At 34.0% G+C, this 26,237-nt stretch overlaps 1 protein-coding gene across 2 annotated transcripts in view; it reads right to left on the bottom strand.

The window, feature by feature from the left end:
* Positions 1-382: 382 nt before the first annotated feature.
* The window catches only part of PAWR (pro-apoptotic WT1 regulator), a 108,448-nt gene continuing 82,593 nt past the window's right edge, over positions 383-26,237 (bottom strand). For both annotated transcript variants that reach the window (XM_014841405.3, XM_070507264.1), the window contains exons 5-7: positions 12,007-12,154; positions 10,325-10,429; positions 383-8,130 (exon numbers count right to left, since the gene is read on the bottom strand). In XM_014841405.3, coding sequence (XP_014696891.3) covers positions 8,044-8,130; positions 10,325-10,429; positions 12,007-12,154 — 340 coding nt within the window. In that variant the 3' untranslated portion in view covers positions 383-8,043. The remainder of the gene's footprint in view (positions 8,131-10,324; positions 10,430-12,006; positions 12,155-26,237) is intronic.

Below are 26,237 nucleotides of genomic sequence, written 5' to 3'. Positions count from 1 at the left end.
ATTGTCACAAATGCACCACACTTAATGTAAGATGTTACTAACAGGAAACTGGGTGTGGGGTATTCAAGTACTCTGTCTACCATCACAATAATTCCATAATCTAAAACTGCTCTGAAGTGTTTAAAAAGTTAAAAAAAGAAAAAAAAGAAAAAAAGCAGCTTAACTATCTCATCATATAAAAAAAATGATCCTAAACCAATAAACATATATATTTTTTCTTTACTCATTGGGATCAATATTTTGGATGTCTCCTCACTGATAAATAGCTAGAAAATGCTACTGACTTTCTCAATTCACTGGCAGTAAACTTTGAAGATTCCATCTCCCCACCACGGACCACCCCACAGTGTCCATACCTGCAAAAAAATAACAAAAACAGAACTGTAACTCTGATGAAACATATTTATTTGTTCCAATCAAGTTTTAAAATTTGACAAAAATGCATTACTGTGACCAAAAAACCTTCAGGCAATAACAGAGATCAACCTTAACACAGAAAAACAAAGATTTCATTCCAGTCTCTTGGACTTAAGAAACCATTTGCGTTCCAGAGATAATACCCAACTAATGGGATTATGTCAAGCTGCCAATATCCATGGCTGAGGCTTTTCCTGATACAATCTTTTGCAATGTAAGCAACAACGAAAAGATTACTTATTTCTTTACAAGTTCAGTTAATTATTTATACAATATCCAAATAGAAAGACCAAGATCTTCACTTAAAAATAGAAATGCATAATGCAAATTTACAAGCTTTGACCTGCATTAGAATCATGTGAAGAGCTTGTTAAAACACAGATTGCTGGGCCTCACTTCATTCAGGTGTTGGGTGGGGCCCAAGATTTTGTATTTCTAACAGGTTTCTAAGTGAAGCCAATGCTACTAGTATGGGCACCACACTTCAAGAACCTACGGCAAAATATTTACTAGGTCAATGATTATGTCATAAGAGTGTGTCACAGCACGAGTCACAAAGCATTGCTTTGCAACCTTGGGCAAATTACCCTTCCCATCTGTACCTTGCATAAGTTTTAAAGAATCAAATAAAAACAATATTTAAACCACTTACGATGCCTGGCATATATGGCTACTGAATTACTAATTATTGAAAGTTTTTATGCTATACTAAATCAGAGTTAAAGTTATGCTCAAATTGTTAACTGAGTTGCTATGCTCAGCTAAACCTGCTAGGGTATCTAGATCTTAAAACAGTTACAAGAAACCAGAGGCACTTTTAGGCCTACTATGATCATCAATGAGCATTTCCGAAGTGTGCATTTATTCATCCCATTCCAATTACCACTGATTCACTGATTTACTTTAAAAAGTAAAGAATACAGTTAATATGAAAATTACTGGCACAATTTTACTTTAAATTAGTGATGTTTATTGTCCTAAGCCATCCATATAAGTGAAACTTTCACTCTGCTATGGAAGGCTAATAATTTTCCAACTTTCCTTAACCCTATCAAATCTATGTGTTCTTACCAAAAGTGATTTGCGGGTTCTTTGAATGGGATTTCCTATGCTTTTGACTGATATCTGTTTATACTTCTGTACTACAAGAATAAAAGAAATGATACCTTTCTATTAGTTTTTCTTAATAATTTGCTTCCATAAAGCTAAAATGATCACTGGTGACATCATCTTCCTTTGTCTAACCACAGTAAACAGTTCACATTTTATTTTATATATATGTGTGTGTGTGTGTGTGTGTATATATATATATATATACATTTTTTTTTTTCTGAGGAAGACTAGCCCTGAGCTAACATCTATGCCCGTCTTCCTCTGCTTTATATGTGGGATGCCTGCCACAGCATGGCTTGACAAGCAGTTCGAAGGTCTGCACCTGGAATCCAAACCAGCAAACCCTGGGCTGCCAAAGCACTTATGAACTTAACCACTGTGCCAACAGGCTTGGCCCCAAATAGTTCACATTTTAAAATGCAAATTTTTCTCTGGATAAAAGCCTATAACATAATATAAAGATTGTGAATTTCATGCCCCATGGTATACCTAAACAGAGATAGCAACCAGGTTAAGACTATAATATATACTGAATAACTGTATACACTTTAACATGAAAAACACATAAAGCACTCAAAACTCTTACTTTGTTTTTGTTTCATATGTATAAAGTCAAAGTTCAATCTACCTTTCCTAATTGGCTTAATTTTTTTCATTGCTAAACAATCCAACACCAAGTAGAGAGCTGTTTCCTTTATTAAAAGCATCTTTATTTGGTCACAGAAGTTTTTTGAAAGTGAGAGTAAAACTGTGCATTTGGCCCAGGATTAAGAGGGAAGTTTTGCATTCTAGCTTCTTTTTAACTGTATCTGGATAGACATCAAAATAAAATAAATGGATTGTAAAGGATATGATCATCAGTCCACAGTAAACATGAAGGTCCCAAGTTACATAATTCTTTCCAAGAAGCTGACCAGAGATAAAATGTAACCTCTGGTAGAGGTGAAAAGAGAAGCTAGAGGCACGAGATAAAGAAAGTATGTGGGCGGTTTATAGCTACTGACAGAATTGTGTGCATGTACAAAGTGAATCTAAAAGAAAAAAACAGGGATTTGATGAAGTCTAAGATAAAGGGCTCTGGTTCTAATTAAGACTAGGAGACCTTGCAGATTTTTTCAATAGGCTTGCTAATGGAGTATGTTCTTATATAAGGACTTGAGACATTATCTAAACAGTGTGACTGAAGGATGCTTGTTCACTTGTTAGACATGTATGACATTACTAAGAAGATTAACTTGGATTTCTAGAAGTAAAGAAGACTGATTAGCTTGTGCAGGTGTATGATGAATGACACATTAGGCAAAAGGTTATGTAAACCATTTACTCAAGAAACAAAGACTGGATTTTTACATTCCCAGGCTCCTACTTAGCTTTTTCAAACTATGAAGGACCTGAAATTCTTTGGATATCATCAGCTTTAGTTGATAATAGTTCCATTTCTGAATTAAGAAATTATTTGTGTAGTTTTAAAAGACAAAGGCAATGAAAATTTTCAGTCTGGTCGAACATGTGTACACTTGCTCACTTTTTCAAGAAACCCACCACTAATGCACCCAGATCTTATCAACACTATATTTTTGTTTAAAACATTATTCCTTCTACAATTAATGTGCTAAATAAAGATTTTAAAGTACTGCACACTGTTTCAGTAAGAAGCACATAAGTTAATTAAAATATTGGCATTATCCTTTAATTCAAAAGTAAAACTCATGGTCAGAGTTTTACTGCTAGTACAGGAAGGAAAAAATAATTAACAGGACTAAAAAATAAATGAAAATTTACTTTTTTTATTGAGTATTTTACATGCAAAGCATAGTAAAAGTAAATCACTATCAAGTTGACTACTCCAACAATGAAAACCTATGCAATGATTATGAAAGCTGCCTACATGATGCTAATGTGATTAAAAATTATCCAGCTGTTTTCCTACAAATATTTAGATTACCTGAATTAGCTGATTTTTCAACAAAGCAGTAGATTTTAGCTTTCATATAGTCTTTGCTGGGAGCAGCAGCCATCTGACACTTAAATTTAGAAGAAAAACATAATAATAAAAAACCTGAATAGCACAGGCAAATCTTTTAAGAAACAAGTTCACCAAAAAAAGTAATATACACCTACTAGTTACTTGAGGGGGAAACAAAACAGGCAGGAAAAAAATGTCCACCAAGTGATCAGCACTAACATTCCATGATTACCACAGTGGCTGCCAACACACGAGCTGTTCAGTGGACTCGAACAAACCAGTAATCAATAATGTGTACAGAAAAACTAACTTAAATCACATGTGAATTCCATCAACAGCTTGGTGTATCTGACATACACTGAATTCTTTTTACTTCATTACTGCTACAAATTTCTTAAAAATATTCTTTTCGTAACACATGATTATCTAAAACAAATACAGTAAGATACTTCCAAATATGCATCAGGTCTTTCAACTCCACATTCAGTAACTGCTGCAGCAAATGAAACAGTACCTATTATCTAGATCTAAGAGACAATAGCTGGAGATTAACACAAAAAAAATACTTTTGAATAAACTATTCAGATTAGACCAGCTAATGCTAGTTAAGATTGCACTTTGAGCTACTGACACACACTACACAGCCTGTACACTGCTAGATGGAAGGGTTGGTCCATGCCCATTTTTTTTAAAACTTCTGTAGTATCTCTAATTGTATACCCAGCTGACTAATAAATACCTGCTGAAAGAACAGGTATGAAAATTTAATGTAACCTCCTCATCCATATTCCTCTCACATACACGTGATTATTTTGTGGGGGGACAGGGATGTGACTTTAACACGCTATGAAGTTCTAGCTAAGTACAATTAAAAAACAGTCTGGGCTCAGGTTTTCTTGGGTAATGGTTCAAGTCTTCACAATGAGAATGAAACAACCAACTTCCATACATCAAGTAGAAACTTAGCATGGGGGGAAGGGCCCTTGTTGATGCACCTGATGAGAAAATGTCCCTTGTCTATTAGTATTATGCTTTCCGTTTAATGGAACAAAAGGGTCACTAGTTCTCAGATAAGTAACGTACCATCCTAATCAATGGGATGTCCTTTATTTTTGAGAGCATAGTTGCAATGCAAAAGAAGTCAAGTTCACTGTTACATATTAGGAATGGTTCAGATACAATAAGATAATGTTTAGCACTGACTTTAACATGTTATTTTAAAGTTCTGATTCCTGAATGCTAGCTTTTCTCACTTCATATATTGCCCCCAATGAAAAGCTGGTGTGTTTGGTTTCTTATATTATTATGAAATGAAAATATATAACTGAATCTTGTAACAGGTTATCATGAATAGTTATTAAAAGGTGCCAACATTGCATGGAACTTACTAGGCACTGAACACAAGATCAAAGAACTACAAAAAAGACGAAAGATGACTATCACTGTACATATGAACATTGTCTAGAACATCAGATCAATTGTAAAACCTAAGGTCTTTCCTATTTTGTCTTACGGTGTTGAACATATGGATGTGTCTATAATTATTATTAACTTGCACTATTTTCAACAAAGTATTAGTGGACTCAAAATCTTGCATTTTAGTTTCTAATTATAAAAATCCAAGTTAACCCAGAAAACACAAACCACATGTATTTGAGGTAGATTTTTCACCTTAAGAATACATTGCTTCTACCACAATTAAAAAGTTATTAAAAAAAATACACTGCTTCATGTATCTTCCACTGATAATTTTCTGTTTTAAACTACTTGAACAGGCATGACAATGCTAATCTACTATATTTAGTGAATTCTCGAGAAATATACACCCTAACGCCTTCCTCTTCTTGTCTAAAGGTAACTGTAGTGCAACAAAATGAATAACAATTCTAGAAAAATGAAACATTACTTCAGTAATTCTCAAATATTTAATGCGTGTCAGAAACCAGGGCAGCAAGTCATGTTCCTTTTAAAGATAAGAAACTTACTGTTTTGAAAATAATATCATAAACGCATTAGAACTTTGGATATGCTTTATTATGCCACAAATTCTGAGAAGATATAAGAAGCATTATTTCAAATCTGACTAATAATTCACAAATACTAGCTTTATTGACAATAGCCAAGTTTTTAAGGTAGTGCACATGTATTTAAGTTACCTTTCTAAAACCTCAATGTTCTTTATAAATTTTAAAGGGAAACTGTAGCAGATCCTATGCTGTCAATGTAAAAATCTAAATGTGATATAAATATACACTTGAAGGACGGGAGAAGGACTGCACGTGAATTGCTTTGCTTAAGTTGTCAGGCTCCTGTATCTGCACGAGGTACCATTATGTAAAAGATCATTATTGGAAATGTTCCCAATAAACTGAAGAAAAATAAAATTTTAAAAACGATTCAGTCTTTAAAAGCATTAATAATTGGTATAATTTTAAAAGAAGAAATGAAATATTCCTTCACTTATATACGGATTAAACAGAAAATTCAAAATACTACTTTTACTGAAAAGCCAATATACTAATATATTTTAAGGCTGGATACTGACAGCATTTTCACAACATCCGAAGTGTGGATGGGGAACTAGGCAATACCGATGATTTCTGTCACATATCTGAAGGTAACTAAAGGGAGCTGAGTACCTCACAGGCAGAGGTGGTGACTGGGCCTGGCATACCATTTGACATGTGGGCAGCACATCAGTGCTGCCATGCTGGGTAATAATCTCCCAAAACGATGCCTTTATGTAGTAATTCTGCAACTATATCAAGTCTGGTAGTCTCACACTGAATTTTTTGGTAAAATTATATATGGACATATGAAAAATTCCCAGGAGATCAGTTTATTAATAAACCTTTTAAAAGGAGAAAAATACTGGTAGCTAAAATTATGTTAATTCCAGGGTCTCCAATGGAAGATATAGGGGGAAAGAGACAATGGCAGCTGTTTCTACACCTAAATTGTGATCAGAATCATCTGATAATGAGCTTTAAAAATTCTGTCTAGGGTCTCAAACTTATCTAGAAGCTACAGCGTTGGAATTCTTTTTAAGCAACCCATGTGATTTTGATGATGGGCCAAAGTTGAAACTTCTGAAGTGGGAGGTGGGGGAACCAATCCAGGCAAATGCAGCAAGTTTTAGAACTCAACATCTGATATCTATCATTTACTCTACGTTTTTTCCAATTGTTGCTCCTTCCCTATTTTTCTAATAGTGAATAATGAAGGGGCTTGGCAAGTGAAGGAGAGAGAGTCAGCAGGGTACCCCAAATGGATTTTACCATGTTTAAGTCACTTATGTACATTAACTGGATAGAAGGGTATCACTATACTGTCTGAGGCTCAACTCTCATGCAGACATTTCTTAATGTGTTTTAAAGGAAGGGTTTCCTTACTCAATGTGAAAATGTAATACAAAACAATTCTAAACACTAATGATATTTAATAGAAGAGAGTATTTGTATAAGTCTTCAAAATAATTCTGTTTTAAAAAATCCAAGGTTAGGAAAAATCCCTTAAATTTGAGGTAGGGGAATAATTCTGTCACATCAGAACAATTGTGTCACAGTGTTATTCTCAAAGTTAGAAATTAAAGTATTTCAGTACTATTTCTGTTTATGTACTGTTTCGTTAATGTTAAGTATAAATGTTTTAAGTGTGGATAAATATTTTGGTTTTGATTTTAACGCATATGGATAATTAAAAATATGGATTTTTTTTCTTATACACTGAAATTGTACACACTCTCCAGGCTTGATGAATAAACACTTTTTAAATATCCCACGTTCACTTAAAAACCTTGGAATAATAAAAAAGGTAGTACCTACAAAAGAAATTTTACATTAAAATTACAATTGTATGTTTTTCAGAAGTTAAAATGATTTTAAATTTTTTTCAATATTCAAATACAAAATAGTACATTTTAATTTACCATAGCACAATTCAAGTATTCTCTTAAATTTTATATTTAGCCAACTAATACATGATATTAAGTGACTTTTTATAATAGTTTTCCTTTTTAAAGATGACTGTTATATAAAATAGTGTGACTCTATATTACTTTAAATTGCTTAGAATAAGTTGAAAGAAGAAATGACAGTAGACAAAGACCTTTATGAGTCAATCATCAACATATAAAAGGTTGCACACATCAGTAATAAGGCATTTGCAGGTAACTCCCCAAAAGTATTTAAATTCATGTAAACAAAGACTATGTATATCACTTTAGGGAGAAAATGCACTACCATAGATAAAATATACTCAAATGGTTGTGACTTTAAACCATATATTATTTGAATACCACACAAAACCAAAAGAGGCATAACCTATCATTTTAATAACTGAAGGATGCTACTTATTCGTGAAATAAAAGGTTGATATTTTGAAACTAATAATGAACAAAGAAATATTTTGAAAACAAACATCCATTGTTTTCAAGAAATAAATATACATATTTAATGTATTGCAGCAGAGGAATATTGTCCTAGCATTAACCATAACATTCAATCAGTAGTTTTAAAATCTTTTTTCCACACTGAGGCTTGAATCTTCTACCTTGTCAGCTGCCCAACGACTTTCAAAAGAGTTTTATTCTCCTGCTTTAGTTGTTCATTTTCATCTTCTATGTCATCTAGATCCTTAAGGAAACAAAAAGGAAAACAGTGAGTTTTCAAAACACTTAAAAATATTCTGAAGGTGAGAAAAACATTTCAAAAAATATACATTCAAAGATAATTCATAAAAGCAATTAATTTGGAAAGTAGGGCAAGTTCTGAAACAACTTTAGATGGACCATGCCCCACCTAACAGAAGCACCCAGTACCTGACTCCTTCTCATTGTTATCATGGTAATATGGGCTAACTCTTGAGAGAGCTTTCAGTTTTTCAAGAGAAGCCAGAAGTTAGAATTCTTTAAACGTGAATCTTCCAATTTTTAATCATTATAAATAACTTAATTTTCTAGTTAAAAACAAATCCCCTCCTCCTCAAAACTGAGAGCTAAATTTACAAAATACATATGCAGGCAATATGAAATTGACGGAGCCAGACTGCAACCTAGTGTCAAATCAGACATGAAAAAGATCCAGGTACAGGGGTTCTGGATGTCCTACCACCTTGTGTGATCTTTAACACGCTGGGGACTTAATCTGGGGAGGTGATAGAACCGAGGCATACAAAAAAGGAGATCAGGGGCACATAGAGTTGATCTGGTTCAATTTATATGTTGGGCTTCTCTACGAAATTTTGTTCGGGGCCAAGGTTTTAGAGCTTAAAAAAGAAAAACTGAAAGTCAATGAACTAAATAACCACTCTCCAGCTTTAAAGTTATATGATTACAGCTGTATCTTCTCTATATTAATCCTAGTAGCACATACCCAACTATGTGGTAAATATGAAGACAATTCACTATAAATTTTAATTAGAAGAAACATTATTTCAAGGCAGACTACTTACTGATGTTTGTAAAAGCCAATATTTAAAGATTTACCCTGAAATTCAAAATACTAAAACTTGGAGCAATCAATTTGAATTATAAGTGTGCTATTGGATAGTGGCATTCTGATAAATTTAGTATACTGTCTTTGGAGAATTAGATAAATGACTTAAATATGTACAAAAATAGAATTTGCATTTACTCACAAATGACATGAATGATGTTGGGTAACTAATCTGTTGAAAACAACAATAAACATACGGGATTCCTAAACTACTACAACTGAGACCTACCTGAGATCCACAACTAAATGATAAAATGCATTCATGTATCATTACTAGATTATAAACTCTGTAAGGACAGGTGTTTTATTATTCTTTTTAACACACAGTGACTAAGACAGTGTTAATACATCATAGACATCAAAAATATTTGCGGACTTTATTAAACCATATTCCAGAACCAATACAGGAATACCTGTCTTCTGAACCAAGATGAGAAAATGGGAAGAGCTCAGAATGAGAACTACAGCAGAACACTTGAGGTCCAACACCAGCTCAGCTGATTACTATGTAATTACATCTTATGACCCCGAGCAAGTTACACCGAGTTTCAGTGTCCTCACCTACGACCTCTAGTTAATGCCTTAGAACTTTATTAGAACGGGTCTGCACATAATGAAGCCTCTCAATTTTCTCTTCTTTCACTGTTAAAGATTGGATTAGGAATCTGTTCCTTTTTCCCTGAAGCGAACTTAATTTCTTTCCTCCCTCTTATATAAGCCTTCTAAAAAGCAAACCGATGGAATCTCTTCTTATCATCATTGCCTAAGTATGGCCTAGCACTAATACCTCCTTCTTGAGCAGCAAATAAATTCTAGGGCTGAGACCAAAAAAAAAAAAAAAAGAAGAAAAAACAAGAGAGCTATCAACAGCAGTAATAGAGACCTTGGGGTAAGGCTAAATGTAAAGTTGGGAACGCACACGTAAAATTGGAGGGGGGAAAAAAGTGAAAAGACACACAAAGACATGTGGCGTTTCTTATGGCAAGAAAGTAGCAATTTTAATTCTTCACTCAAGCAACTCTCGGTGGCATTTGCCAATGCCTTTCACATGTGGAGGGGCCCAAGCTGCTCTCACCTCCCGGCTCTAACAAAACACAGAACAACTGCATTCATCCTACCGCCCCCAAAAGAAGAGTAAGTAACATCAACTGATAACTGGCTAGAGGAAATCAGTTTATGGAATGAAATGATGGTTCTTACACTACAAATTACTATCTCATTAACGAGAGAATGAACTAAATAATGAAATTAGATAATTTCTTCACATTTATGTATTTTCATCCAATTGGCAGGAAAAAAAGAAACCGTAAAACTGAAACATGTGAATACTCACTCTATTTAACAAATCAATTTCTTCTTTGAGTTTTCCGATCATTTCCTCTTTATCTTGCATTAGTCTCACAAGTCTTAAGTTTTCTTGCCTTTCTCTTACAACTTCCTGGTAGACATAATTACAAAGTATTAATTAGAAAGAAATTGGTTGTTTCTAATTTTAAATGGCATATGTCTGCCAAGTTTGGTGAAGTATCTTTGATATATGAAGATTTCCAATGAATTTCTTAAGTCACTTGGTAAAGGAAGGAGAAACCCATCCCAGAAAAGAACCAGAGAACCAGAGGAATATAGGAGTTACCTGTTTCTGATTAAATCTATGTTTATACAAGTTTTTAACAAATACTAATACCAATGACTTATCCTTTTCAGCTTATCAGCACCATTAGTAATGAAATATCTTACTTTTTCAATGGATAATAACCTGTTTGAGGAAATTCAAAATTTTTATTAAAAATACAAAGATTAAGAGAAGGAGATAGCTTTATAGAAAACTCTAAACTCTAAAAATAATGATCTTCAATTTTACTTCTGACTCTGCCAATTAACTGACAATGGACAAAATGAAGGAACTGAAAGAGATACTGGTTTCTAAACGTTTTTTTCCTTAAACAATGCAACACCTCTTTCAAAGAAATCTTTTTTAGAATCCTGGGTCTTAGGTTGGGTCTGGGGGCAAAAGAGAAGCAGCCCAGAACTTGGCTTCTTTCCTACCAACCCTGAGGGAAGCATCCAGTCAGCCTCATTAATCAGTTGCTGCCAACTACTAGCAACTCAATCTAAAGTCTTGCCAAACTTTAAAAGCCTTCCTGAAGAACCCCCTTGAACCTATTAGACTATGTATCCCTTAAAGTTTTTAATTTAAACTCACAGAAATTAGTGTGAAAGCTTAGATGTGAACAAACCATCATGTTATAAAATAGAAACAATTTTATAAAATTAAATCTGTAATTAAAATGATCTTTACATCACAAGGAATAATTTCAGTTCAGCAAAACAAAACACGTTTTCAACAATCAGAAAGTAAAGCAGCACCATTATCAATTTTAGGGGTTGAATGTCTGCAGAAAAAACCTGAGACCCTTTGGTTAATCAATTTCTGCCCATATTCCTTTGAGTTGTTCTCAAGGATACTCCCAAAGACAGGTATATTCTCCAAATTGTTTAAACACCAAAGATGGCTCTAGGCTCTCATTCAGAACCCAGAAGAAAGTCTACAAACGACAATCTGCCCAGATCCTATAATAAACACGCAACAGCACACACCGCCGGCACACACCTCTAACCACTTCAGAGGCAAAGACTGCTTTCAGTGTATTATAGATAACACTTGGCAGAATAGGAGTACCCATTAAATATTAAGAGATACAAGAACTGGTTCCACTTCTAAAAGTTCAACAGAACTGGACAGGAAAGTAATAAGCAAATCAGAAAATGCTTAGCCACTATGCATCTAGAAACTATATACTTAAGACAGTGATTCAAAGCTGCTATTTAACTGTAATATGGAAATACCAATTAACACTAATAATAACTTCCATCAGTGCCCCTTATTCTCTTCCTTTTGACACTGTCTCTCCCTTACAAATTTCAACTTATTTTCTCTCAGCTGCTATGAAAGTAAAAAAAGGAATCTTAATGGTATATTAATTTTATCAATCTTAAATAATTTGTAATTCATACCTTTTCAAGATCTTCAATTTTCTTTTCCAATGTGCTACTTGAGAGCAAATTACCTGAAGCATTTGTATCCCTGTTATATCTGCTGAACCCACTTCTGTCTGTTCGGGGATATCTACTTGAGACATCTTCTTCAGAGGCAGTGGTTGTGCTATGGAAATAAAAACATATACTTTATAAAAATCCCTAGTACTTAGCAAAAATGCCAAGAATATTTTATACTCACCATAAACAATTACCAATCCTGAGGACACACAGTTATAGTTGCCGACTTATTTATAACTATCGAAGCTAATTATTATTCCAACACAAAGAAAAATTTTTTAAAAACATTAATTCTTTCCACCATATCTTGCAAATAGCTGCTAAGTACCAGACACTGTTCTGGGTACTGAAGACATAACAACAAACACACACATGGCCTCTGCCCTTCAGGCAGCTCTCAGTTTAACAGGGAATGTAACCAATTCCAATGAAGCCAGATGACCAGCATGATAAGGTAAGCGCAGGGTACCATGAGAACTATGACAGGGGACCTAATGTAGACTACCTGTGATGAGGGAACCACTTTCCTTTTCTTTTCCTTTTTTTTTTTTTCAAATTCCAATCCATCATGGACCAATATATAAATATACTGGAAAAATAAAAGTAAAAAAGGCCATACAAAATACACGTCCAAATGTTCTATTAGGTTCAGTTTTCTAAAATTATATTTCAATAATACAATTAAAATAAACAAAAAAATTATATAAAATTGCCTATTTTTCATTGGAAGTATGCATATAGGCAATTATTATAGAAAATGGCTATCACTAGTAACTTGTCATTTCATAATTCTAATTTAACCAAAAGTTAAGAGTGAAATTGCAATTACTCATATGAAACACCAATTCACACACATTCAACTAATAGCACATATGTCAATTTTTAAAGTTCTTAATGCAATAAATGAGCTTGCTTCTTGTGTTCTGTATTAGTTATCTATTATTGCATAAAAAATTACACCAAAACTTAGTGGATTAAAACAAACACATTTATCTCACAATTTGTTGCTCAGGAATCTGGAAGCAGTTCAGCTGGGTGGTTATGAAACCTGTCATGAGGTCTTAGTCAAGATGTTGGTCAGGGCTACAGTCATTTGAAGGCTAGACTGGGCTGGAGAACTTGCCTCTAAACTCACCCACACGGCTGATGGCAAAAGGCCTCAGTTTCCCACTGGCTGTTGGCAAGAAGCCTCAGTGTGTGGGCTTCTCTGTTGGGCTGTTTACCACATGGCAGCTGGCTTTCAGAGAGAAAGTGACACAGCAACCAAGACAGAAGCTGCAGTTATCTCCTGTGACCTGATCTGAGAAATGACATACTATCACACCAACACTGAGTTGCAATGGGAAGGCGGTTACTCAAGGTGTAAATATCAGGAGGCAGGGCTTCCTGGCGGCTCACTTGGGGGCTGAAGACCACACTTGTTAATTTACCTAATCTAGGCTGGGCTGATGACAACACTGCTCACAAGGGACAAGGTATATCCAAACTACTTCCATGTTTTGTTTCAATAGCACTCGTAACAGAGAAACTAGTTTCACAGATGTATGCTGACAGGAATAGAAGAGATTTTAAAGCAATTTCAACAAGCTCAAGACACTCATTTTTAACTTTTACACAAAATGCAGAAAATGACACTTTTCAAACTTTGTGTTCAAATATTCACCGGCAGACAGTTCCAATCATCTATCCATCAAAATTATAGTTAAGCCTAAAATAACTTCTGATGAAACAAATGGATTCCTGACCTATTAATTTCGTGTGCATGGATTTCCTTTTGATGGAAAATAAATTCAAAATGTGTCTTATCAAATTTGTAAGGTATTTTTCATTACAACTTTTTGCAAATTTACAATACCAAAATCACCACATACTTTACTGATAATTGTTACTATATTGTGGCACTCATAACAATTTGTAGAAACTTTACCCCAAATTTCTATCTTTTATTTTTGTTCTTTGATCTTAGATAACATTGAGTACATTGGATATTCCTTCCTCGCATGGAAGGCTAAGATCATTAAAAAAAAAAAAAGAGTGAAGCTATTAGACAAATAAGTCTACTTCACGTATTGAAAAACCTGGGGGCCAAACTGGTTTCTACATTGCAAAAACACTGAGTTCATCCCAAAATTCAAATACTTTTGTCTGAGAATTTCCCTTTGAAAATCACTGTATACCTCAGCATATGATAATGGCTAATTGGTTCAGCTTCCAAATTATCATTTATTAAAAAATCCAAAATTTAATGCATTAGTGTTTAAGTAATTCACACTTCCAGTGAACTGCTGTTAATTTAGCTGACACAGCAAGTATACTGTTTAGTTCAGCTGACATCGCAAGACTTTCTCAATGAAAGAAGCAGGACACTGATTTACACTTTGGCACAAGTTTCAGCATGTTTTTCCTGTCACTGTCTCTATATAATCAGAACATACTCCTACAAAAGCAAAGGAAAACTCTAAACCACATTTGTTGATTTGTAAACCCTTCAAGTTTTATATACTTCAGAGCAAGTTGTGCTTGTCAGCAAGGCAGTTGAAAAGTAAATTCTTCCTTCATATCACTATTATGTCAGCAAAATCACTGTGTTCATCAAATTGTAACAAAAATGCCTTTGCTACCCTTACTTGTCTAAGAGTTGGGCTTCTGTAACACTAGACTGTTGCTAAATCTATCAAGCTATTGTGCTGCTGGGGAGTATTACATGAACTACCTTCTTTGCTACAGATCCAACATTTCCAAACAAACATCTTTGTGTTGCCAATTGTGTGTAGTTTTTTTAATGTTAGCAAGCTGAAGTGAGACTTTAAAAGAAACTCAGAGCACTAATGATTACATATAAAATCCTGAAGATCTGCTTCTGCCAGCTTAATTCTAATATTTTTTCTTTCAAATAATGCATTTGTGGTTGCGAAAGTATTTATGTCATACCACTTAAATTTTGATGGTTTTATTGTTTTAGTAGCCAGTACATTACTGCAAATAACCCACTGTGGTTTAGCACTTCTCATCAGTTACAGCTCAAAATTTAACTCAACACAGGAGGGACGATGCTTCCCAACAAAACTTATACAAACGGTTTTGTTCCGTATCTCTTTGAAATTACTTCCATCATCATCAATTGGTTTACCACTACCATCACGTTCAGAAAAGGTGTATCTTTTCTTATCAAAAAGTCTAATAAAGTCCGTTTTATTATAAGAAAATTAGGATTAAAAATAAAGTATATAAATTTTACCTCCTGGATTTAGATAATACTAACAAAAGCAGAAATTGAAAAGCATGAAAAAGATTGTTACTTTTTATATATTTTCTTGTTTTATTTTTGTTTAATTACTATATGTTTAGTTTTTAATTGTTTTATTTATTGAACAAGAATAAGTGATTAAATTTAACACAAGATTTCTAAAATAAATTAATACTTACATTTTCTTCAATTCTTACACGTTTTGGGTTACAAATGACTAACATAAAAATAACACATGTACAGAGGAATACACATTCTTCTCAAGCTCACATGGAACATTCACCAAGATAGACTATGTTCTAGGCCCTAATACACACCTCTATAAATTTAAAAGAATAGAAATCATACAATGCCTGCTTTCAGACCACAACAGAATTAAACTAAGAAAAAGATAACTGGAAAATCCCAAAATACACAGAGATGATTTCAATACTTTTTTTTTTTAGCAATATTAGCCCTGAGCTAACATCCGCCACCAATCCTCCTCTTTTTGCTGAGGAAGATTGGCCCTAAGCTAACATCTGTGCCTATCTTCCTCTGTTTTATATGTTGGATGCCTGCCACAGCATGGCTTGATAAGCATGCATAGGTCCATGGCCAGAATCCAAACCGGCAAACCCAGGGCCACCGAAGCAGAGTACGCAAACTTAACCACTGCGCCACCCGGCCAACCCCTCAACACACTTTTAATAGCATATAGGTCAAAGAAGAAATCTCAAGAGAAATTAAAAAATATTTCAACTAAACAAAAATGAACTCAGAATTTAAAATTTGTGAGATGCAGTGAAAGCAGTGCTTAGAGGGAACTTTATAGCACTGAATGCACATATTAGAAAAGGAGATCTAAAATGAATATTCTTTAAGGTTCTACCTTAGGAAACTAGAAAAGGAAGAGCAAATTAAATCCAAAGTAAGCACAAGAGATGAAATAAGAATAAGAGTAGAAATCAATAAAATTGAAAACAAGAAACAGAGAAAAATCAATGAAACCAAACTTGTTTCTTTGAAAAGATCAACAAAATCAGTAGGCCTCTAGCTAGGCTAAGAAAACAAGAAGACACAGATTACTAATATCAGAAATGAAAGAGGGGATATCACTAAAAATTTCATGGACATTACAAGGATGATAAAGGAATACTATGAACAACTCTGCCTACAAATTTGATAACCTAAAAGAAATTGACCAAATCCTTGAAAGACACAACGTGCCAAAACTCACACAAGAAACAATCTGAATAAGCCTATATCTCTTAAAGAGATTGAATCAATAATTAATAACCTTCTAAAACAAAAACACCAGGCCCAGATGGGTTCACTGGTGAATCCTACCCAACATTTTAGGAAGAAATTATACCAATTCTCTAAAATCTCCTCCAGAAGACAGAAGCAGAGGGAATACTTCTTCACTTATTCTATGAGGCCAGCATACCCTAATACTAAAATCAGACAAGGACGTCACAAGAAAACTACAAACTAGTTCTCTCTTGTGAACATAGATGCAAAGATCCTTAACAAAAATATTTGAAAATCAAATTCAACAATGTATAAAAAGAATTACACACCAAAATCAAGTGGGATTTATCCCAGGTATGAAAGGCTGTTTCAACATGCAAAAAATCAGTTAATGTAATCCATCACATCAATGGGCTAAAGAAGAAAAATCACATGATCATATCAATACATTCAGAATAAGCAAGAGACAAAATCCAACACCTCTTCCTGATAAAAACTCTACACAAACTAACTCCTCAACTTGATAAAGAATATCTACAAAAAACTTACATCGTACTTAATGGTGAGACACTAGAAGTTTTCCTGTAAAGATTAGAAAAATGTAAGGATGTCCCCTCTCACCACTCCTTTTAAGAATCTTACTGGAAGTCCTAGTCAATAGAATAAGAAAAGAAAAGGAAATAAAAGGTAGAAAGATTAGGAAGGAAGAAATAAAACTTTGTGTCTTTGTTCACAGATGACATGATCATCTATGTAGAAAATCCAAAAGAATCAACAAAAATATTCCCAGAATAAGCGATTATAGCAAGGTTGCAGGATACAAGGTTAATAAGCAAAAGTCAATCGCTTTCCTATACACTAGCAACAAGCAAGTGGAATTTGAAATTAAAAACAGAATACATTTACAGTAATACCCCAAAAGTGAAATACTTAGGTATAAACCTAACAAAATATGTACAAGATCCATATAAGGAAAAATGCAAAACTCTGATAAAGGATATCAAAGAATTAAATAAATGGAGAGATATTCCCTGTAATGGATAGGAAGATTCAATATTGGCAAGAAGTCAGCTCTTCCCAAATTGATCTATGGATTCAATAAAAACCCAATCAAAACCCCAGCAAATCATTTTGTGACTACTGACAAACTGATTCTAAGATTTACGTGGAGAGGCAAAAGACCCAAGATAGCCCCACGATACTGAAGGAGAAGAACAAAGCTGGAGGACTCTGAAGAGCAAAGTTAGAGGCTACCAAACGTCAATACTTCTATAAAGCTACAATAATCAGGAGAGTGTGGTACTGGCAAAAGACAGAGCAGTGGAACAGATAGCCCAGAAAAAGACCCACATAAACATAGTCAACCGACCCCTGACAACGGAGCAAAGGCAACACAATGCAGCAAAGATAACCTTTTCAACAAATGGTGCTGGAACAACCAGATACCCATGTGCAAAAAATGAAAAAATAAGACAAAGACCTTAAGCTCTTCACAAAAATTAACTCAAAATGGATCACAGACCTAAATGTAAAACGCAAAACTATAAAACTCCTAGAAGATAGCTAACATGGGAGAAAACCTAGAAGACCCTGGATACAGTGATTACTTTTTAGATATAAGATCAAAGGCACAATCTATGAAAGTTTCATTAAAGTTAAAGATTTCTGCTCTGCAAAGGACAATGTGAAGAGAATGAGAAGATGAGCCACAGACTGAGAAGATATTTACAAAAGACACATCTGATAAAGGACTGTTATTCAAAACATACAAAGAACTCTTAAAACTCAACAATAAGAAAACAACTCAATTAAAAAGTGGGTCAAAGACCGTAACAGACACCTCATCAAAGGAGATACACAGATGGCAAATAAGTCCATGAAAAGACGCTCCACATCTTATGTCATCAGGCAAATGGAAATTAAAACAATGAGATACCATCACACCCCTATCGCAATGGCTAAAATCAGGAACAATGGCAACCCCAGATGCTAACGAGGATAATTCTCATTCACTGCTGATGAGAATGTAAAATGGTACAGCCACTTTGGCAAACAGTTTGGCGATTTCTTATAAAACTAAACCTACTCTTACCATACAATCCAGCAATAATGCTCCTTGGTATTTACCTAAAGCAGCTCAAACCTTATGTCTACACAAAAACCTGCACATAGATGTTTACAGCAGTTTTATTCATAATTGCCACAATTTGGAAGTAATCAAGATGTCCTTTCAAAGGTGAATGGGCAAATAAACTATGGCACATACAGACAATGGAATATTATTCAGCACCTAAAAGACATAAGCTATGAAGCCATGAAGACATGAGGAAATCTTAAATGCATATTACTAAGTGAAAGAAGCCAATCTGAGAAGGCTACATACTGTGTGATCTCAACTATATGACACTGTGAAAAACGCAAAACTATGGAGACAGCAAAAAGCTTAGTAGTTGCCAGAGTTGGGAGGGACATGTGATAGGGCGAGAAATGAATAGGTGGAACACAGAAGATGTGTAGGGCAGTGAAAATATTCTGTTTGATATCATAATGATGAATACATGTCATTATACATTTGTCCAAACCCACTGAATGTACAAAACCAAGAGTGAACCATAATGCAAACTACGGACTTTGGGTGATTATGATGTGTCGATGTAGATTCATTAGTTGCAACAAATGTCTCTCTCTGTTGGGCAATGTTGATAATGTGTGGTAACACATATGTGTGGGCAGAAGGTATAGGGGAAATATCTGTACCTTCCTCTCAATTTTGCTGTGAACCTTAAACTGTCGTAAAAAATTAAATTAAAAAAAAAAATCACACATGCACCATGGCACTTGAACAAGTCAATATCCTGTTCAGAAAGGAGCCCACTAATCATGGACTTAGATGTGACGACGACAGTCAAAATGCAATCCAAACTTCTAAATGTTTACTCTCCAGTTCTGCTCTTATCTCCTCACAAACTGGTAACAAACAGTTCAAGGACTACACTTTGAGTAGCCTTATGCTAGAAAATGTTTAATCTCACTTAAAAGAGGAATAAGAATGTGCAAATATCTAGAAACAAAGAGTATGTGGCCCATTTGAGAAAGAGAAAAGTCCAATATGGCTAAAGCATGAAATGCAAACATAGGTGTGATAAGATATGAAGCTAGAAAAGCAAGCAGGAAGACCTGAAAGCTCCTTTATGAAAGAATTTAAACTAATGATCTCCAAACTTTATTCATTACATACCCATGTTGGTATGTTTATTTATCTACTATTTTTACAATATGATTTACAATATCATATTATTAAAATAATATCTATATAACAAAAAATAGAACATAAAAGGATGAAAAGAATTTAAAATTTGTTTTCATTATTTATGGTACAAATTTTTTTGTCTTCACAAAAATTGACTATTTTTAATGAAATATAATTGAATATGCTTCATTATTTCTTAGGATCTTATTTTAACACTTTGTGATATAGAGATTCAAAGAGCTACTTCTAAGATCAGTTTGCATACTTGACTTTTAATAGTTGTCATAGAAAGAGATGCCTCACAACAAGAATTTAAATTTTTTAAAACTTTCACTTAGAACTCCAAAATAAGCAGATATTTTTTCTAATTTATGAAAACAGATCTGATTTCAGCAGAACAATCATGAGATCATCTCTGCACTGACAAACTTGGTTTGATATTCTCCTTAAATTCCACCCCACAGACTTATCCATTTTGTATTAAATTAGATAATTCATAAATCCATTTAAAACATTCAAATTACAGTACTGTGCAACACTCAGAAAGCGAAGAAATCATTCTTCCTTGAGGATACTGCAAGTACCAAACGACTACCTGACACATAGAGAAAGGGAGCAATGGGTAAATAACCAGTACACAGTGCTAAGTATAAATGTCCCACTGTTTTTTAGATTAAAAGGTAAATATAAACAGAAGTTCCAGTATTTTCCTCCTGCACTTGATCATTATTTTGTGCATCATCCCACTTTGGAGACTAGTTTAGACTATTTAAAGGTCATGGGAAGTCACTAAAGCAGGGAAAGTGACAGAATCATTTTAACAAAAGGCACTGGAGATGAGCAAAACTGGAGGCTACCGTAAAAAGATAATGGTGTCCTTGATTGGTGCACTGGCACTGGAGACATGCAGGAAATAAACTCCACAAATCTTGGTAAATGACTGGATGTAGGTGAGGTAGCAAAACAAACAAACAAAAAAATCAAGGGTCATAAACAATGTCCAGACTGCTCACTTGAGCAAGAGTGGATTTGGTTGCCAACTACTGAAATCCACCAGGTTTCACAAGTTTACTTTTGAACAGGCCAAGTTTAGAATGCTTCGGAAATATCTAAAAGCAGGTATTTAAAAGTTATTGGTTATACAGGTATACAGCATATGTATTGATAGTAACTGAAGTCATCGGAGTGATGGAAATTTCTGGCACAAATACACAGAACAAAAAGAGAATAAAGTTTAAGATAGAGAGCTGAATAACACCAACACTAAAGAATAGGTACAAGAAAGGAAGAACTGCAAATAAGACTGGGAAACACCAGCAAAGTGGGAGGAAGAAAATCAAGAGAGTAAGGTACCACTGAAGCCATACCATACTACAGAAGAGCATTAGAATCATTTTTAAAGACCTCTTTTCGCTTAAAAAAAAATTCAATTATCTGCACCAACCACAAGCTTATTCAAGTAGAAACTACAATGCTGACAACTACAAACAAAAACCTAGAAATATGGAGTCCCTTAATAGCTTTATTAAAATAGTATTTCAAAAAGTTTAACCTATTAACAATTTAAAAATCCTTCATATTAGGCTTGTCAATACATAAATGATACTATTATACAAGTTCAAAACAAGGAGTAAGTACTGAAAAACAAAATCTGTGCTTTATCTCCATTATGTATTTGGTTTGTAAGGAATAGTCATAATTGTATTATTTGACCTTTTGCCAAATTTAGCTCTATTTATTCTAAAAACAGAAATGTTTTTAACCTATTTTGAGGGCCGGATATGTGCAGTGCAAAATATCCAGAATAAAAGATTGTTTCATTAACTCCAAAAAGTCTGTAATGTTCTACTCAGGAATGTTAACACAAATCTCTAGTACGATTTCAAAAAGAAGCCCCCTCTGCCCTTAGCTATAAAGATATTAACTCTAATGTTCAGAAAAGGGAAAAGAATAAACAGTATCATCAAAGATAAACAGCACCCTTTACTGGAAGTTTTACCCCTCTGGGAATTTTCACATCTTCTGTGGAAAGACTAGGAGATGCTGTGTTGGGGGAAAAAACCAGTTATTCTAAAACTATCCTGAGAACAAGACTGGCAGCATTATGAGATTACAGCTGGAGGAATTTTCCACCAAAACAGATATTTTAAAGCTCAGCAATTAGAAGAAATACAAGACTCATGAGTAAAATCCTCCTTTTAGAATGAATATCAAATATTTAGAAGTATTAGATAAGTCATGTAATTCCTAAATAACCAATAAGTACATGATTAGCCTCCACAATTTTAATAGGCTCCACTCCCTTATTCTCCACACCCCCACCACTCCCACTCCTCAAACAGCCCCTCACTCCCTTAGCTCTTCTCTCTCCTTCCTTCACACACACAGCAACAACTCAAAATCTAAATCAACTCTCAGACTCTATGAAAATTGTGATACATATTCACCGTAGGAAACAAACATAAATCAAAATTTCCAGTAATCCCACCAGTCCAGAGATAACTGCCAATACATTTTACAACAAACTAGTTCTCAACCTTTTCAGATCACAGATCCCTTTGAAAAATCTGATAAAAAATACAGGTCTCCCAGATAAGTAAGTTATATTCTTTTACACAGATTTTTAGCAGTTCCTCAATAGATTTCAAGTTAAGCACATTTATATAGATTACGATAGACTTCATTTTGTATCATATTCTTTGTAAAACCCTCTCCCTCTCCTCATTTAACATCAATAGGTAATAATTTTCCGATATAATTAACATTTTTCTACAGCATCTACCCTAACTACAGCATCTAACCTATCTCATTGTTAGAAATCTTGAAAACATGAATGAAAGAAGTTAGACACAAAAGGCCACTTATTGTATAATTCCATTTATATGAAATACCTAGCATAGGCAAATCTATAGACAGAAAACGGAGTACTGGGTGCTAAGGACTGGGGTGACGGGAAGAACAGGGATTGACTGTTTAACGCACATGAGGTTTCCCTTTTTTTGGTTGGGGGAATTTTGGAACCAGATAGTGGTGATGCATGTAGAACACTGTGAATGTACTGTGAACTGCTGAATTGCACACTTTCAAAGGATGAATTTTATGATATCTGAATTACATCTCAATAAAGTTCCTTAAAAAAGAGAATAAATATGGAATAAGATGGTAGCTTTAGTGGTTAATTTCCAAGGAAATATAATACATAAAATGCACTAAAAAAATAAAATTATACCAAATATTATTACATAATTTCTCTTTCACGATTATGAAGATACTTCAGATCTTCTTGGACTTCAAGATCATAAGAACAAAACTATTTCCCGATACTGTATTACAGTAAAAACAAAGTAAAGATAGCTGAGTAGAATCAGTGAAATCCAGGGCTACATATGTAGTAGTTACTTTTCAAAAATACGCCTATGTTAAACAGAAAAAATTCAATTACTGGTAACTTTCAGTTACTTGGAGTCAAAATAAGCTAAATCAAACTCTGAATCAAACATTCTACATTTCACTCATACTAGACAAAGTAATGTAACCATGAGCTAAAGTAACATATGCTGACAAAACTCAGTCAATTAATAAACTGCCTGATCTCACAAAAGCTGTTCAACTTCACTGTGCCTCAGTTTCCTCATTTGTGAAATGGTGATAATAAAACATGTCCATCAGGCTATTGGGGAATTAACTGGATTATTATATATGGAAAGTACTTTGAATAGTGTCTGGTACATGATAAATACTATATAAATCTTAGCTAATATTTACAACATAGAAAAAAGTTCACAAATCTACAAGGGAAAGATTCAGTCAAAATGTACCAGTATCTCAATCACTTTTAAATTATCATTTTGTGACTTTTATGTCCATTTGCAAAATCCATTAACCAGAAGAGCCACAGCTACTGTGTGCTTTTACAGCATCTGGGAAAATATAGAATTAATATGCTAATATAGAAATAAGAGATCTTGAGAAGAAACAGATTTCTTTAGAAAAGGTCTCATATAGCCCAAGAGTGGTTTCTCTTCAACTACTGGGAGATACATTCGGTATGCTATAGTCTAGAATTCTTATCTTTAAAGAATTTGGCTGACTTTTTTGGTTTGACTCCTGACCAAAAAACCAAGGAAGTTTCTTGTGGTTCTCAAAACACATATGCAATCAAACAAGAACTACTGGTTTTAAAACAATGGTTATAAAGAAAGTTCATTCAGAAAAAAGTTAGTTGTGTTACAACATCTTAAATCTGCACGAAAATTCTGTTTCTAAATAAATTACTTTTCAAACTTAAACAGGTTCTATTCAATTTCCTATGAAAGAGCTTAAGAATCAAATGACAACTAAAGGGTTGAACTTTTCTGCATATTAGTGCAAAAACAACAGATTTGAGATCATTCAAGATAGGGTATCTTTTAAAAGTGATCCTTCTCTTTTTTCCCACAATAAGTGAAGTGTCAAAAGGAGGGTTATCTGAAACCAGAGACCACATGTGGAAGGCTGTGGCTCATACTGAGGAAAGCTGGTAAATATTTGAGGTGTGCGTTTCGTGTATTCCTCTGTGTCTCGTTGAGCCGGGTATAGTTTTCTGTGTTTAGCCAATGTTTCTCATGAACAAAACTGGGCATAAGCAAACGCAAAATTTGTGTTTATGGTCAAACTCTTCCCTAATCTATCAATTGGGACAAATTCAAGTTTTCAAAACACGTGTTACAGCAGAACTGACTTTGGAAGAGCATGTTGGCCCTTAAGGAAAGGCATCATAGTCACATTTATCCAAATAAAGAATGCAGAAATTACTGATCCCCAAAGCAGTTATAGTGAGGGTCCCTGGTATACTTATGCTATACTTCACTGAAAAGGAGAAAAGTAGAGATCGCTTAGTTCATACCAACCTTCTTTACACAACTTAACACAAAAGTTGAAGATACCTGTATCACATTAACTAAGGAGCACATCAGAATGGGAACACGTACATCCATTATGCTCACAGCTACACAATAAAAAGCCTAGAAAAATAAGGTGGAAGTAAAACATAAAAATAATGTTAACAGTGATTGACTTGGTTGGTAGGATTATGAGTGGGTTTTTCTAATCCAAATCTTCAATCGCGAGGATTGATTTTAAAATAAAGAAAATAATTTTTAAGTTGTATAAAAATTCTACCCTAATCATTTTTCAGTAACTGCAAAAAATTTTAAGGGCAGAAAGGTCTTGATAAAGCTACATGAATTCTAGTTACAGAAGTACAATAACAACATGAAACATTACAGATGTGAAATAAGATTTTGCACCTACATTTTAGCTAAGATGTTAATTCTTTCTAACATTCATATCCTGATGTGTCCATGCTCTTTATAAAAACAAATACTTGTAACATTTCCTCTCTTAACTGATTTCTGCTCAGAAGGAATGTGGCACCAAAGCCTTATTCATCATTTTGGAAAGGAGGTGCCTGCATAGCTGCCTAATGGGGCTGTTGGTAGGTAATGCATGCGAAGGTGGTTTGTGCACCATTAAAAGCGATATAAATGTAACTTATTAATGCTACTGGAGGGAAGGATGACTTAGAAGCACTTAGGACTTCCATATGTTACTTAATAAAATAAATAAAACTGTATTAAATATATTTGTAAAAACAAAAGAACCAGTTACTTTCTATGTGAGAATGATAAAACTTAATATTTGTCTTAACTAGCTTTCTATGTTTTTTAATCGGTGCCATTCCTGATGGTTGAATTACACACTGCAATAAGAGTGGTCAATTACACATCCTGGTTAATCTCGCCCTTTGCAAGTCGTTCAGCACTGTCTTGCTTTCTGCTTTTTTTAAGTTTATGGTTTTATTTAGAAATCATATCAAGTATGGTATCTACAGACACAAATCTAACAATCTGTCTTGCTTTTTAAAAAATTTTAATCAATGCACTATAAACTTAAGTAAACATTCTATCAAGAAAATTACACATTGAAAAAAACCCCACAAATATATGACAATGATCCTTCTTTCCTACACCTAGAGTTTCAGAAACTTCCTGAGCCCCACCTCCAAACAGATCTCTAAAGTTATTTAAATAGTTTTAAAAAGGAAATCAATGAATATATGAGATGTTCTAAACAAGAGTCAAGTCAATAAAATAGAGCACATCTCGTGAGTGCTTAACAGACTCAATGCTCAAAAAGAACATTCCTGATATGTGTAAGAAAAAATTACATATTTAATTCCTAACTTATAAGAGCACACATACGAACTAGTCTTGTGGGTGCTTATACCCTCTAGTGACTTTTTAAGAGTTTGTCTGGCTGTAAATACAAGTTATTTGGTTTACTTAAAATATTTTCTAATGTGATGTCAAATTTCTATCCTTTAGCCCATTCCTCCTCTTCTCCATCCCCATTAGTCAGCAGACACCCTCACCACAAATCATTCATTTTCTAGTCACTGCTACAACTTGCTGACAGGTT

This window comes from Equus asinus, chromosome 4 (genome assembly GCF_041296235.1).
Source record: "Equus asinus isolate D_3611 breed Donkey chromosome 4, EquAss-T2T_v2, whole genome shotgun sequence".
Classification (NCBI taxonomy): Eukaryota; Metazoa; Chordata; class Mammalia; order Perissodactyla; family Equidae; genus Equus; species Equus asinus.
Note: the sequence above shows the minus strand (reverse complement) of the source record. Positions and strands in the feature narration are given on the sequence as shown.